The 16,281-nt window shown below is 29.8% G+C and overlaps 2 protein-coding genes and 2 long non-coding RNA genes across 4 annotated transcripts; 3 read left to right on the top strand and 1 right to left on the bottom strand.

Annotated features, from left to right (window-relative positions):
* The first annotated feature begins 481 nt into the window (after positions 1-481).
* Positions 482-2,243, top strand: LOC142220661 (uncharacterized). Its single transcript, XR_012717902.1, has 2 exons — positions 482-1,973; positions 2,041-2,243. It is a non-coding gene; the product is annotated as an uncharacterized LOC142220661 (long non-coding RNA).
* Positions 2,244-2,335: 92 nt separating this feature from the next.
* Positions 2,336-2,970, top strand: LOC142220662 (uncharacterized). Its single transcript, XR_012717903.1, has 2 exons — positions 2,336-2,700; positions 2,768-2,970. It is a non-coding gene; the product is annotated as an uncharacterized LOC142220662 (long non-coding RNA).
* A 586-nt stretch (positions 2,971-3,556) lies between these two features.
* LOC142220660 (protein FAM114A2) lies at positions 3,557-8,395 on the top strand. The gene is made up of 3 exons (XM_075289925.1): positions 3,557-4,337; positions 4,411-4,781; positions 7,805-8,395. The coding sequence occupies exons 1-3, from the start codon at positions 3,636-3,638 to the stop codon at positions 8,190-8,192; spliced, it is 1,461 nt and encodes a 486-aa protein (XP_075146040.1). The 5' UTR covers positions 3,557-3,635; the 3' UTR covers positions 8,193-8,395.
* A 4-nt stretch (positions 8,396-8,399) lies between these two features.
* On the bottom strand, positions 8,400-16,004 carry hyx (cell division cycle 73 hyrax). The gene is made up of 7 exons (XM_075289924.1): positions 15,536-16,004; positions 14,693-15,474; positions 14,513-14,623; positions 14,227-14,444; positions 12,581-12,743; positions 12,254-12,395; positions 8,400-8,788 (listed from the first exon to the last, which is right to left on the bottom strand). Exons 1-7 carry the CDS (start codon positions 15,664-15,666, stop codon positions 8,752-8,754), a joined length of 1,584 nt encoding a protein of 527 aa, XP_075146039.1. The 5' UTR covers positions 15,667-16,004; the 3' UTR covers positions 8,400-8,751.
* Between the last annotated feature and the right edge of the window lie 277 nt (positions 16,005-16,281).

Genomic DNA, 16,281 nt, shown 5'->3' with positions numbered 1-16,281 from the left:
TAAAATTTTGACAAAATTTTCTATAGAAATAAAATTTTGACAAAATTTTTTATAGAAATAAAATTTTGACAAAATTTTCTATATACATAAAAATTGGACAAAATTTTCTATAGAAATAAAATTTTGACAAAATTTTCTATAGAAATAAAATTTTGACAAAATTTTCTATAGAATTAAAATTTAGAAACACTTTTCTATAGAAATACAATTTTGACCAAATTTTCTATAGAAATACAATTTTGACAAAATTTTCTATAGAAATAAAATTTTGACAAAATTTTCTATAGAATTAAAATTTAGAAACACTTTTCTATAGAAATACAATTTTGACCAAATTTTCTATAGAAATACAATTTTGACAAAATTTTCTATAGAAATAAAATTTAGAAAAAATTTTTTATAGAAATAAAGTTTAGAAACAATTTTCTATAGAAATAACATTTTTACAAAATTTTCTATAGAAATACAATTTTGACAAAATTTTCTGTAGAAATACAATTTTGACTAATTTTCTTTAGAAATAAAATTTTGACTAAATTTTCTATAGAAATACAATTCCTATTGTTGTTTTTGATCTCAGCTTAAAGCCATGCATTGACTAAACTACAAGTGTAGCTTAACCAACAGAGGAAAAGTATGCTTGTCAAATTTATTTGGGCAAAGCCCTATAGACTGCAAGATGGTTGGATGTACAGCTGTTTCGGAATTACCACATTCCTCATCAGCATCCTCTACTTGCAGCGAAACTATCAACCAATTATCAGAATAAATTCGGGTAATTCACTCAAAGCTGAGATCAAAAACAACAATAACGATTGAAGAGAAGCCAACAATAACAGACAAATGAAGATAGAGGAAGCATGCTCAAAAACAAACCCAGCCAACTATATACAAATCGATGATTTGAGTTTGGCAAAGGAAAAGAGATATGCTTGCAAATTTGTTTAGGCAGTAGCCGACTATCAAACCTTTTTTCGGAAGGTTCAGGTGCAGTTCACTTTGGGTTGAGTGAATTACCCGAATTTATTCTGATAATCGGTTGATAGTTTCGCTGCAAGTAGAGGATGCTGATGAGGAATGTGGTAATTCCGAAACGAATGAAATACAATTCCGACAAAATTTTCTATAGAAATAAAATTTTGACAAAATTTTCTATAGAAATAAAATTTAGAAAAAATTTTCTATAGAAATAGAATTTTGACAAAATTTTCTATAGAAATTAAATTTGACAAGATTTTCTAAGAAATAAAATTTTGTATAGAATTAAAATTTTGAGAAAATATTTAATAAATTTGTTGGTAGATTTTTGGTAAAATTTTATTCACATTTTGGTAGATTATTTTTGGCACGAGTGGACACCGTGGTCACTGCCCGGCATTTACAAGACATAAGTTCCAACATTTGGGAGTCGAAAACATTCCAAATTTAACTTTAGGTATATGGCATGAGACGGAGAAATCCGACTCCTCTCTTCAACCTAACCTAACCTAGCATGAACCAATTTTACTTTGTAAAATGTTCGAATAGGCCTTTCATAATCATCTCACCCAGCCAGATCTTACTAGAGACTATGGAAATGTGGATTGGCCGACACTGAAACATATGTATAGGCAGGCTTGTAAAATGGGTATCTGACATTTTCTTTTCATGCTATTGACCAATTCCTTAATCTTCATGTACAATTAGCTCGCATTTAAAAATTGTAATAACCCTGCCAGCATTTCAAAGTTCCATTTCATCTTCATCGCTACCACAGACTCGTAAATGTCACTACAACCATCGTACTGTGATGGGGGGCAGCATATCATAAAGTACAAAATGTACTTCATACATGTATTTTGCCATCACTACTTTTACAAAAGCCATTTTATTTTTTGTGAAACGCCAAGCGCAACCAGCTTGTTATATTTTATTTAAATAAAAACGAAAATAAAGTTCTGAAAACATAGATTTTACGCTTAAAATTGTGAAAGGTATATTGGTGAACAATTTTTGATTTTCCAAATGGAATAAAGTGATTGTTTTTCAAATATTTTACAGACACGCTGCCTCCATCGAATAAAAACACTGGCTGATAGACGCTGCAACATGTAACTCGCTACTTGTAACTCTACATCATCATTAATGCAAAAAATTATGTTAAATGTGATGTGATAGTGGTATAAATGTTATATTTTTAAGAATTTGTAAATGATTAATCAAATTAATAAATATCTAAACAAACGTGTTTTACTCGACCACAATGATTCTTTTACCACTATCATAAAATGTGCTTTTTCTGATTGTTTGGAGGGTCTCTTATTGGCGTCGTTCTAAATTGATCTATAAAGGCACCTAATAATTGCACTCATGCGAAACCTTTTTGTAGTAACTTGGCGTGGTACAACTTCTCAATAGTGACGGCGCTTTTCCGACGAGTTTTTGATATCGTATATGCCCTGCCAGCATTTCAAAGTTCCATTTCATCTTCATCGCTACCACAGACTCGTAAATGTCACTACAACCATCGTACTGTGATGGGGGGCAGCATATCATAAAGTACAAAATGTACTTCATACATGTATTTTGCCATCACTACTTTTACAAAAGCCATTTTATTTTTTGTGAAACGCCAAGCGCAACCAGCTTGTTATATTTTATTTAAATAAAAACGAAAATAAAGTTCTGAAAACATAGATTTTACGCTTAAAATTGTGAAAGGTATATTGGTGAACAATTTTTGATTTTCCAAATGGAATAAAGTGATTGTTTTTCAAATATTTTACAGACACGCTGCCTCCATCGAATAAAAACACTGGCTGATAGACGCTGCAACATGTAACTCGCTACTTGTAACTCTACATCATCATTAATGCAAAAAATTATGTTAAATGTGATGTGATAGTGGTATAAATGTTATATTTTTAAGAATTTGTAAATGATTAATCAAATTAATAAATATCTAAACAAACGTGTTTTACTCGACCACAATGATTCTTTTACCACTATCATAAAATGTGCTTTTTCTGATTGTTTGGAGGGTCTCTTATTGGCGTCGTTCTAAATTGATCTATAAAGGCACCTAATAATTGCACTCATGCGAAACCTTTTTGTAGTAACTTGGCGTGGTACAACTTCTCAATAGTGACGGCGCTTTTCCGACGAGTTTTTGATATCGTATATGATTGTTTTCGACGTACTGGGGATTCTCAGAAGCGCCCCCAAATTCAAAAAATGTTGGCAGGGTGATTGTTTTCGACGTACTGGGGATTCTCAGAAGCGCCCCCAAATTCAAAAAATGTTGGCAGGGAATATGTAAAGTAATTGATTTGGACGAAAAACCAGCCTGCCTTGATATCAGGCTAACATAGAAATTGAAATTGGGCCCATTAGCCATTTAAAAACTGTTTTTAACTTGTTTTCTATTTGACTTACTTGTGGTGCCCAATATCTCTACTTTCTACCAGTATTTCAAACTTTCCCCGGATTTGTTGAGAAAACTTCCTATCCCTGTGCTTATTGGGGTAATATTGAGTAACGTATCGTTTTCGATACAACACATTACTTTTGTCACTAATTGCTATTCGACTATTCTAGACACGTAAAAGGTAAATAATAGAACACAAACTAAATTATCTTGTTAATTTGCGAAAAACATGTCAGCAAAAGTTGAAAGTTCGAAAACAAATGATGGCGATACAAACCAAAATGATTGGGATCTAGATGATGATAGTTGGGATGATTGGGGTGATGCAGAAGATGGTGGAACTGTTGACAGCCCCACTCCCACAATTCAACAATCGAAGACAGCCATTCCAGAAAATAATAATAAGCTTAAATATGAAGCAGAAAGACAGTGCAATAACAATCCTAAAATTGAAAATCAAGAAGCCCCAGTTAAAACTAGTGCCAATAGTGGTGCTGGAGGAGGTTGGGGAAGTTTATTTGGTGGTGTAATGTCTTCTGTCCTGAATACAGCCAACGAGTTGACAACAACTGTTACACACGGTTTGGACAAAGTTATTGGAGTCCCCGATCCAGAAGAAATGGCTCGCATAAATGCTTTGCATGAATCAAGGCGCAAGGCCCAGGAGGATCAAGAAAAACACTCAAAACCGGATAACGAAGAGAGGGACAATGATGAACGCTCATTGACTCCAACCAAAAATGCTCCCGTTTTCGGTTTGAGTTTAGTTAATAATGTAACATCATTGGGCAGTAAAGTTCTTAATAGTGGGCTCGATACCTTGGAGGGTATTGGCAAGAAGACAATGACAATATTGCAAGAAAATGATCCAATGATAAAAACGAAAATAAAGAAACTTGGATTGGAAAAAGAAAAAGTTAATCTCACTGAGGTAAGAATGAAATTTGAATAACCGCATTGACGAGTATTAATCTTAGTATGTGTCTTTGTGTGTGTTTTTTCAGATTCTAAAGGAAGCTAAAAAGGAAACGGAACAGCTGGAACAATCTATGCGAGAATTAAATATAGAAAAAGTAAAAGCCCAATTACGATTTGAAGTTTTATTCGAAAATAATTGTGGTTTGGTTCACTTAGAAGCCTTAGAAATACTATCCAAAGAATCACATTTGAAAATACAAACGCTTAAAGACTCTGTAAGTGGAAAAGCTTTAGAGGACCTAATGGAAACGCTGAATGAGGTGAAAGAATTAATGGATCTAGAAGATTTGGAGGATGAACCTGAATCAGAGGATTATGATGGTGATGAATTAGATGAAAAATTCAAACAAGCTATTGAGGATGCTGAATTACAAATTAATTTTGAGGAAGTCGTAAGGTAAGAAAACGTTAGGCTGGCACATTGATTAACCCATCACAAAAAGCGTCGCCAAAAAAGTAGTGAAAATGTTCTTTTTGGATCCGTAAGTGGTGCAAAAATTGGCGCAGAAGCAATGAATTTAACATGGGCTTGTCATAGGAGGGATATCCACCATTTCAACAGCCGTTGCACTGAATATGCATCACTTCTTTAGGTGTGATCCGAATTCAGTGAATTAAAAAATTTTGATATTTTGACAAATAATTAATTTTTATAATTTTTTATGATTTTTAATGCATTCTGATGCTTATTTGAAACCCTTGACCTCAAATATTTTCAAAATTTCGTAATTTTTCTAGAACGAATTTAGAAATTTTTTCAACAAAACTTAAATAATTTGTACCATTTTATTAATACTTACTCTGTTTTTTAACATATTTGAAACAAAAAAGTTGAAATTGTCCTTTAAAAATATGAAAAAAACGAGTTATAAAAAATTGAATTAAAATAACTTCCTGAGTAGTCAAAATAAAGAACATCATTGGAAGAACATTCCTGGAAGTGCTTTTAAAGTTGTGCCTTTAGAAGTACTTCCAAAATTTTTTTGCTGGGATTTTACTAAATCTAGAGGTTATCTCTTATAGCGCTTGACGTTGCTGTATATATAGTGAAGGTCCACCCTAACCTCGCTGGGAGTGGTACCTATCCTCGGGTAGTGAATTGGGATGGCTACTTTAAAAACAACCAATGAGGTTTACATCTGACAGATATTATCATACTGGTTCCGTTTTAGATATACATTCTGAATATGACATTAAGGGCATCTTCGTACTTTATTTCAATCACTTCAACCGTTGAACTTTTTCTACAATGATTAGGGGTTTCGATTTCTCCAAATACCTATCCCTATACTACGACACCGTAACACTCGTCCAAAAAACAATCTACCAAAATTTGAAGAAAATTTTACCAAAAATCTATCAAATTTAAAAGAATTTATTTTGAAGTTTTGATCAAAATTTTGTCATTTTTTTCTCTCTAGAAAATTTTGTCAAAATTTTATTTCTAGAGAAAATTTTGTCAAAATTTTCTTTCTATAGAAAATTTTATCAAAATTTCATTTCTATAGAAAATTTTATCAAAATTTCAATTCTATAGAAAATTTTATCAAAATTTCATTTCTACAGAAAATTTTGTCAAAATTTTATTTCTATAGAAAATTTTGTCAAAATTTTATTTCTATAGAAAATTTTGTCAAAATTTTATTTTTATAGAATATTTTGCCAAAATTTTATTTCTATAGAAAATTTTGCCAAAATTTTATTTCTATAGAAAATTTTGCCAAAATTTTATTTCTATAGAAAATTTTGTCAAAATTTTATTTCTATAGAAAATTTTGTCAAAATTTTATTTCTAGAATCATTTTTGTCAACATTTTATTTCTAGAGAAATTTTTGTCAGAGTTTCATTTCTATAGAAAATTTTGTAAAATTTTTATATCTATAGAAAATTTTGTCAAAATTTTATTTCTATAGAAAATTTTGCCAAAATTTTATTTCATTTAGAAAATTTTGTCAAAATTTTATTTCTATAGAAAATTTTGTCAACATTTTATTTCTATCGAAAATTTTGTCAAAATTTTATTTCTATAGAAAATTTTGTCAAAATTTTATTTCTATAGAAAATTTTGCCAAAATTTTATTTCTATAGAAAATTTTGCCAAAATTTTATTTCTATAGAAAATTTTGCCAAAATTTTATTTCTATAGAAAATTTTGCCAAAATTTTATTTCTATAGAAAATTTTGTCAAAATTTTATTTCTTAGAAAATTTTGTCAAAATTTTATTTCTATAGAAAATTTTGTCAAAATTTTATTTCTATAGAATATTTTGTCAACATTTTATTTCTATAGAAAATATTGTCAAAATTTTATTTCTATAGAAAGTTTTGTCAAAATTTTATTTCTATAGAAAATTTTGTCCAAATTTTATTTCTATAGAAAATTTTGTCCAAATTTTATTCCTATAGAAAATTATGTCAAAATTTTATTTCAAAAAAAAAATTTGTAAAAATTTTATTTCTATAGAAAATTTTGTCAACATGCTATTTCTACCAAAACATCAAGAAGTCTACCAATCTACCATTTTTGGTAGAATTCTACCAACTATGGCATCCGTGATTAGGATTCTTAGTCTCGCCAAGGATTCGAGTGGCTGCTATCGACGATTTGGAGTGTCTCAAACTCCAAACTTCATATGGGTGTTAAATCCGAGGGATGATAATCGTATGGCTTTTGGCTTCTGCAGCTAATTTTCGAATATTCTTAGACTACAGATCGTTCAGGAAGATGGATGTGACGAATTTTCTGTGGCCTAAGGAGAATTTAGTGGCTTCCTTTGTATTGATGTTTAATAAAATGAAATGAAAATGAATGTACACTAGGCCAAAAAACCCATCAACCAATTACAGGGAACTTCCTCACTCAAAATCTTATAGAATCACCAAAGGCCCAACCCTTCAGCTCGGCAACCTAATCAACATCAATCTTCATGTATAAGAATAGGTCTAACAAGGGAGGTAAGGACTCGAGAAATATTTCGCCAGCGCTTTATGAAACTTAGAACTCCAAAGGCCTTGTTTATCATTGTAGTAATGTGGCTATTAAAATTCAGTTTGTGGTCCATCAAGATACCAAGAATCTACATCCTCGGAAAGCGAGCCACAAATACCAAATGTAACATCAGTAGGTCTAGCTAGACATGGAGAATCTCATGTTTGAATTTCCTCAGATTCAAATCTATTAAAATTATCCTACACCAGTCCTATTTTTTCCACAATAGCCATGATTTCGGAAGCCCAAGGTGTTTACCTCTTAGTCAATCCCATCCGGTTCGATTTGAGAACAGATCGGCAACCACCCAGTGACAAGAGAAAAAACGCAGCATATAGAACGGCACACATATACCTGGTTCAAAGAGCCCTCCTACTAGAGCATTGGGATCGGCACACATATAATAATCTCTTTCATTCTATCTTTCCAGTTTATGGTCAACGTCTCTGGAATGGTTCAATAGCGAAGAATCAAAGGATCCTGAAGTTCAGCCTATATTTGCCAAGGCAATGACAACGTTAGCAGAAACATGTGCTCTGGAAATTTTAAAATTACATAAAATTGCCGAATTACTTTTGATTAAGGATCATCATAGTACAGCAAATGAAGTGGATGCCATTGTTCAGCTTTGCAAACAATTTAATATTCATCTACAGGTAGTGGCAAATCGTTTTGCGGGTCATCTAACCAATCACCAGCAACAGGATGAGGCGAAATCACACGTTAGCACAATATTTGCAGAAATGCTGCAGGCTCGTCAGCAAATTGAAAAAGCTTTTAAATTATTTCTACCCATACTACAAATTGGTGCAGTGTAATACGTTATGGTTTATTCAAAAATTTTGTTGATCATTTATAAAAAAAACAAACGATTCCAAAAGTATGGTCCCAATTTAATGTTTCTAAGATTTTGTGTAAGTAAATTCCGTATTCTGTAACTTATAATAGTCAGTCATTTTTATTGTTAATGTAATTGTATATTTATGCAGATTTTTCAATAAAAAACAAATAATAATCCAAATGAGTTACTGTTTTTTTTATAAAAATCTTTATTTTTTATTAAGTTTGTTTTTGTTTTTTTTTATACATATCGCGCTTTTTAACACACAATTTCATTGAGGAATTTAATTTTTATATAATTTGGAGAATGAGAGAATTGTAAATACATTTTGTTTTTTTTTTTTTTAATTTCTGTTCAATCTATTCTACAAATGTTTCTTCTTTTCGTTTGATCTAAGAAACACATCTAATCTAGAGAATTGTGTTATATAAGAACCAATGTGACTATTAGAAGACTTGTGTCTTTCACGTGTATATATATTTTAAAATTTTATATTCGCTTAATAACAACAACATGAAAGAACTAAAATCCAAAATTCAGTATCTCAAGTCAGGTTTATACTTTGCCATATATCTGAAAATAGGGGAAAACAATGATAGAAATATTACACAAAAATATTATAAAGTAGATGTTATGAGTATAAATATTCTTAAAAAGGTACTAAAAGGTGTGGGCTTTAAACTTGTTACAAACAACAATGAATCAAACGTGGTTTGCTTTGAACATAAGTCTAATTAGTTAATAAGCAACTCTAACTAGTCCTTACAATTTTGCTTTTTGACATTTTCAAAAATTATTCCAATTTTAGTCATCGTTGCACGACAATCCTAGAAAATAAAATCCTCGGAGCAACTGTTGGAGCAACTCTAACTAGTCCTTACAATTTTGCTATTTGACATTTTCAAAAATTATTCCAATTTTAGTCATCGTTGCACGACAATCTTAGAAAATAAAATCCTCGGGTTGAGCAAAGCAAATACGATAATGGATTCAAACCAATTTGGAACAAAATAACTCAGTTTTCTGGATAATGGATTCACACCAATTTGGAACAAAATAACTCAGTTTTCTGGATGTAAGAATTTTTCTGGAGTAAAATTTTAGAAAAATAACTCCCAATATTTGGCGATGACACATCCATTGTGAAATATGATATGTGTGTGCAGATATCGTAATTTACAATCAATCGAAGTGAGTACTGCGTTTTTTGTAACCACAACGGATAACATTCAAAAACCTTATACCTCATATCATAGATAACATCAACTTATATGTACCAGTGGTGCATCCATTATTAAATAGGACATCTGATATGTCCATAGTGGTCCATTGTTATATCACAATGGTGAATTTCTCTCTTATCAATAAGTGCTGACGATTTCATGATTACCAAAAAGCAACGTTTCTACCTATTTTACTTAACACCAGTAGGGTCCCCGTCAGCAAAATGCCATAAAAAAATCTATAGATACTAGAATAAGCTGCTTTTGCTCTCTAGAAAATAAAGAACATCCCTGATTTTTCGGGTTAGGGGTAAGGAATTCCATATAGGGTTGTAAGCACGGTTGCCACACGAGCCAAAAATAATCTACCAAAATAGGAAGAAAATTTTACCAAAAAAAAAACTACCAAATAAAAAATTCTTATGTTGCAGTTGTTGACCAAGTCATTGTGATTATTTTTTAAGTTTATTTATTATTTTATGATCACTTCTATCCCCTGAATTATAAATGTATCGAAATTTTTAAATATTTTTAGTTCGCACCATCAAGGGAAAAATGTTACTTTCTACAAAAAGGAGAACTTACTCACAATAACAAAACAAAAATTTTATTTCTATAGAAAATGTTCTCCAAATTTTATTTCTATAGAATGCTTTGTAAAACTTTTATTCCTATAGAATGTTTTGTAAAATGTTTATTTCTATAGAATATTTTGTCAAAATTTTATTTATTTATTTTATTTCTATGGAAAATTTTGTCAAATTTGTATTTCTATTTAATTTTAATTTATTTTCTGCATGAACGTAACATAGTCGATCAGACCCTAAGACATTTTTAGTTACAATTACAATACAATAGAAAACTTTCTCAAAATTTTATTTCTATAAAAAATTTGTCAACATTTTATTTCTATAGAATATTTTCTCAAAATTTTATTTCTATAGAAAAATATTTCAACGTTTTATTTTTATAGAAAAATACAATATAATAAATTTTATTTCTTTAGAAAATTACAAATCAAATTTTACAAGTCAAAATTTTATTTCAATAGAAAATTTTGTCAAAATTTTATTTCTATAGAAAATTTTGTCAAAATTTTATTTCTATAGCAAATTTTGTCAAAATTTTATTTCTATAGAAAAGTTTGCCAAATTTTTATTTCTATAGAAAATTTAGACAATATTTTTAATTTAAAATGTTGTCAACATTTTATTTCTATAGAAAATTTTGTTAAAATTTTATGTCTACAGAAATTATTGTTAAAATTTTATTTCTATAGACAATTTTGTCAAAATTTTATTTTATAGAAAATTTTGTCAAAATTTTATTTCTATAGAGAATTTTGTCAAATATTTATTTCTATAGAAAATTTTGTCAAAACTTTATTTCTATAGAAAATTTTGTCAAAATTTTATTTCTATAGCAAATTTTGTCATAATTTTATTTCTATAAATTTTGTAAAAATTTTATTTCTATAAATGTTGTCAAAATTTTATTTCTATAGAAAATTTTGTCAAAATTTTATTTCTATAGAAAATTTTGTCAAAATTTCATTTCTATAGAAAATTTTGTCAAAATTTTATTTCTATAGAAAATTTTGTCAAAGTTTTATTTCTATAGAAAATTTTGTCAAAATTTTATTTCTATAGAAAATTTTGTCGAAATTTAATTTCTATAGAAATTTTGTCAAAATTTTATTTCTATAAATTTTGTCAACATTTTATTTCTATAGAAAATTTTGTCAAAATTTTATTTCTATAGGAAATTTTGTCAAAATTTTATTTCTATAGCAAATTTTGTCAAAATTTTATTTCTATAGAAAATTTTGTCAAAATTTTATTTCTATAGAAAATTTTGTCAAAATTTTATTTCTATAGAAAATTTTGTCAAAATTTCATTTCTATAGAAAATTTTGTCAAAATTTTATTTCTATAGCAAATTTTGTCAAAATTTTATTTCTATAGAAAATTTTGCTAAAATTTTATTTCTAAAGAAAATTTTGTCGAAATTTAATTTCTATAGAAATTTTGTCAAAATTTTATTTCTATAAATTTTGTCAACATTTTATTTCTATAGAAAATTTTGTCAAAATTTTATTTCTATAGAAAATTTTGTCAAAATTTTATTTCTATAGCAAATTTTGTCAAAATTTTACTTCTATAGAAAATTTTGTCAAAATTTTATTTCTATAGAAAGTTTTGTCAACATCTTATTTCTATAGAAAATTTTGTCAAAATTTTATTTCTATAGCAAATTTTGTCAAAATTTTATTTCTATAGAAAATTTTGCTAAAATTTTATTTCTAAAGAAAATTTTGTTAAATTTGATTTCTAGAGAAAACTTTGTCCAAAATTTAATTTCTATAGAAAATTTGTGAATTTGGAATATTTTACAAAATCTACCAAAACATCAAGAATTCTACCAATCTACCAAAAAGTAAAAATCTATCATTTTTGGTAGAATTCTACCAACTGTGGCAACCGTGATTTGAAGTAATTTACATAATTTTATACTATGTTCATAATACTTTAAGCAATGAAGACACAGACTACCAATGCATTCTCTATTCTTATTTGATCTAGTGACTACATTGAGCTACCTAATTATGGGACTTTGCCTCCTTTTATCTTCAATATTGTACACCTTTTTTGTTATGACTGGGGAGCCGTATTAGTGTTATATTAATTAGATTTATTACAGAATTATTAAACGCTCAGGTACTTGCTAAGAGTAATATGTACAGTAATATGGTAATTACTGTACGATTCAATATGTATATAAAATAAATAAATTACATTTTATGTATGTTACTTACTTGTCAAGAGTTTCCCAAAACGTCATTAATACTGCACGATCTAAATGCCGTTTGTTTTGAGACAGATTCAGTAAAGTCACCGACCATTTACCAACATTGGCATCCAACTTTAATTCCGAAAATCGCAAATGGAAGGCAGAAACTAAAAATAGAAAAATCAATAAGTTAAAAATCAATAAACAGAATATTGCATTAATGCTGTATAGTTAATGTTTGTCTTTAGTGGACACTTTAATATTTAAGTTTTTAGTTCTTTGCGATGAACTATTTGTATAGTAATTTTCTTTGTCCAAGAAAGCTCCTACATAATTGTAACTATATACTTACTTTTGGAAAAAATTTCTACTGGATTACCATCCCAAGGCCAACCTTTAAACTGCCATGCGGGTCCCATAACAAATACAGCCACAACACGTTGCCAATCTTGGGCTGTCAATTTTTGTGGATTATCAATGACACGGTATGGGACAGTCATATTTTGCTTCTTGCGCTAAAAAAAAGGAATTTGAAAACATTGGTCACAATTCATTTTATATATTAGGGGTCAGTTAGTTTTTGTTTTGTTTTTAAGAATAATGTTTGAAAACATTTTGTATTCAAATATTTTTTAAACGCTTGTGCTTTCTGAGCATTTGGAATAATTTTATCATGAATTCTGGCAACATCAAACTTCATATCATATGGGACAAATAATTTAGAGTAACAAGAATGAAGAAAAATATTCTTTAATAAATAAAATAAAAAATGACAAATTGGTTGCTGATTAGGTGAAAATCTAATGGCAAGATACCACATTATCCACATTTTAAACAGCTGAAAAGCTGCTAATAATATCAAATTTGAATTTCGAAATTAGAAAAAAAAAGAAATAATCATAGCGATGGTAGCATTTTTAATTGAAATGCCTTAAATTACACTTTTTTTCAAACGTTTTTCGAATCAAATGGATCTTTTCCATGGTTGCCGCTTGATCCAAAAATAATCTACAAAAATTTTAAGAAAATTTTGCCAAAAACTATTAAATTAAAAATCTTATTTTGCAGTTTTTGGTTTCTATAGAAAAGTGCGAAAACATTTTGTTCCTAGAGAAAATTTTATCAAAATTCTTTTCCTAGAGGAAAATTTGTCAATTGTTTACAATTTGTCAACAATTTGTAAAAATTTTATTCCTAGAAAAGTGTTGTCACAACACAATTTCTATAGAAATTTTTGTCAAAATTTTTTCTAGAAAAATTTTTTTCACAATTTGTTTTATCTAGAGAAAACTTTTTCGCAATTTGTTTTTAATAGAAAATTTTGTTAACATTTTTTCCCTAGAGAAAAATGTTAACAAAATCTTACTCCTAGAGAAAATTTTGTCAAAATTTTATTTCTATAGAAAAATTTGTCAACATTTTATTTCTATGGAAAATTTGTTAACATTTTTTCCTTGAGAAAAATTTTGTTAAAATTTTATTCCTATAGAAAATTTTGTCAAAATTTTATTCCTATAGAAAATATTGTCAACATTTTATTCCTATAGAAAATAAAATACATATGTATAGCCAGGCTAGCGGGATTGGTACAGTAGGTAACGGATATAAGCACATCTCATATAAGAAAATCATGCATATAAGAAAGTAATTACACCACAACATCCCCTCTTTTTCTTTTGAATAATAATTGCATATAAAAAACAAAAATTGTGTATTTTACTGAGTTTCTTATATCCGTTATCCACTGTATCTGTCCAATAAGCTCGAATATATATTGTAATAATATGTAGAACTTTGATAGTTTTTTTTATATTCAATAAGATTTCATGGTGTCTTTGAAACCGATTTGAATTCAAACCTTTCTTATAATTTTGTGCCTCGATTTTAGGAATCTCAAATACATTGGTGATAGAGGAAAAAACTTTTGATTTCAAAAAGCACAATGCATTTAAAACACGATAGTCCTTTTCCATTCTCTCATTTAAAAACTATACGCACCTGCAAGAGTACTTCATTATCCCTGGAACAACCAGCTCTTTTCTTTTCATCAGTGCTGACATATTTCAAATCTTGCAAAATATCGCGAACATTGTACATAGTTATCAGACTAGTATTAGCTGAGGGTATAATGATAATAGGTGTACGTGATGTACGTTTTTGAGGCGTGGGAGCCACCTGTCGAGCCTGATTAGCTGGCAAAAGTTCTTTGGGACGGCCTATTAAAAAAAAAACAGACAGAAATTAATGTAAAATTCCTTAACATTATTTCTCCAGGGATATTTACCCATTTGTGGTGTCATTTGAGCTTTCCGCTGTGCTTGAGATCCTTCCGTCACAGATTTCAAAGACATACCATGATAGGTACCCATGGTATCGATTTTGAAACCCTCAGTTTCTGTTGAAAAATAAAATAAATGTTTCATTTATAAAGTTCATTGTAAATTAACCGAAAGCTAAGACTTACCCTCTTTTTGTCTATTAAATCTTTCCTGATCGTAACGATTGTATTGTGTCAATTGAGGTTGTGGTTTATTGATTCTAGCAGGTTCGGGCATCTTTATTGGATTTTGTTGCATTGGTCTATTACGTCCTTCCTCTCTAGCCTTGATACCTTGCAGTATGGCGAATATATTCTTTGCAAATATCTTACCAGTGCTTTGTAGTATAGTTGTTCTTGTACGCCATTGCCTCTCACGGCTTATAATATCTTTCGTGGAGTCTACATCAAAATCCAAAATAGCCCTCAAATCGGTGGCCATCGCATCTTCATTGTCTGTCCGCTTAATTGTGGTTCTCTTATTGGCCAAACGTTTGGCCTTGATGGCAGCAATTTTTTCAACTGACATAGTCTCGGACAGTGATTTGATGTTGTCCATGTTCACCGTTGCTTCTTTCTTATTGACATCCCAACGTGCGGCCAATTGCTCGCGAACCTTTTGCACTTGTGTATCCTCAAAGCGGGCTTTTTTTGCTGCAATACCATCGCCACCGGCAGTATCGCCATCTGCGGGCCTTTTAACTTGGGTGGGAATTTCAAGTGGCGCACTTTTATCGATACTGGCACAAGTGGTCGTTTCGCCATTGAGATAGGCTAAAAGACCTTTACGATCGGGACGATTTACAGCAGGTATATCCTCAGCGGCACATTGACGCACATACACAGAGTGCTGTAGCATAACATTTTTCAAGAGATACAACAAACACTCCAGGGTATAATACTCTCGGGGAGCATCCTTTTTCCCCGATCTGCGAAATAAGAATCAATCTCAAAAATTGTTGCTAGAATTTAGTGTTCCACGATACTCACCCGTATTTGAGATAATTTGTTTTCACATTTTTCGGCCAAGAGAATTCTCCAAATATTATCTGGCCATCACGTTCAATGATATCTCTTTTGTTTATATTGTATTGGCGCAATAAACTTAGGGGATCCGCCATTTTTGCAAAGTAAACTTAACACAAATCAATTGTAATAGTTTTTATGGACGCACACCACCCTGAATCCTTCCAGCAATAACACCGACTCTAAAAATCCACTAACGTTCGGCACTATTCGACGCGGCTTTGGCTGACAATAAGCTTATAAATCAGTGGCAATAGGAGTGAATTTCGATTTGTTGGGGGTTGGCCACAAATGCTCTTTGCTCTTACTTATGTCTAAAGACCTTGCATTTTGTATGACGGGCGAATTTAATTTCTTTTCGTGGTTTAAAATATCTTAAATTTTTTTCTGTTTTTCTCGACTTGTTTGACGTTTGTCAACGTGTGTCAAAAGGGATGAAAAAGCGCAAACTTTGTTTGGTACTTTTTCCAAATAGTGTTGGCAATAGTAAAAATGCTACGAAATCGATGATATGTTATCGAAACGGTTTACAATAAAATTGGCGTATATCTGTCAACATCTCAAAGTTCGGACTCATTCATATCTTTAATCTCGGTACGCTCATCTAACAAAATTTCCGCTAACCATAAGAAATATTTGGGAAATTTTGATACCGAAATTTCCCTGAGGCGTTGTTATCGACTGTTTACATTTTGCTTCACGAGGATGGA

The sequence above is a fragment of the Haematobia irritans genome, chromosome 1, assembly GCF_050003625.1.
Source record: "Haematobia irritans isolate KBUSLIRL chromosome 1, ASM5000362v1, whole genome shotgun sequence".
Lineage (NCBI taxonomy): Eukaryota > Metazoa > Arthropoda > Insecta > Diptera > Muscidae > Haematobia > Haematobia irritans.
Note: the sequence above shows the minus strand (reverse complement) of the source record. Positions and strands in the feature narration are given on the sequence as shown.

Excerpts from the sequence above, each read along its gene's own strand:
- LOC142220660 (XM_075289925.1), top strand. The coding sequence starts at position 3,636 with ATGTCAGCAAAAGTTGAAAGTTCGAAAACAAATGATGGCGATACAAAC. Across the intron at positions 4,338-4,410 it reads AAAAAGTTAATCTCACTGAG|ATTCTAAAGGAAGCTAAAAA; the intron begins GTAAGAATGAAA and ends GTGTTTTTTCAG. Across the intron at positions 4,782-7,804 it reads AATTTTGAGGAAGTCGTAAG|TTTATGGTCAACGTCTCTGG; the intron begins GTAAGAAAACGT and ends CTATCTTTCCAG.
- hyx (XM_075289924.1), bottom strand. The coding sequence starts at position 15,666 with ATGGCGGATCCCCTAAGTTTATTGCGCCAATACAATATAAACAAAAGA. Across the intron at positions 14,624-14,692 it reads ATTTAATAGACAAAAAGAGG|AAACTGAGGGTTTCAAAATC; the intron begins GTAAGTCTTAGC and ends ATTTTTCAACAG. Across the intron at positions 12,744-14,226 it reads ATAATGAAGTACTCTTGCAG|CGCAAGAAGCAAAATATGAC; the intron begins GTGCGTATAGTT and ends CCTTTTTTTTAG.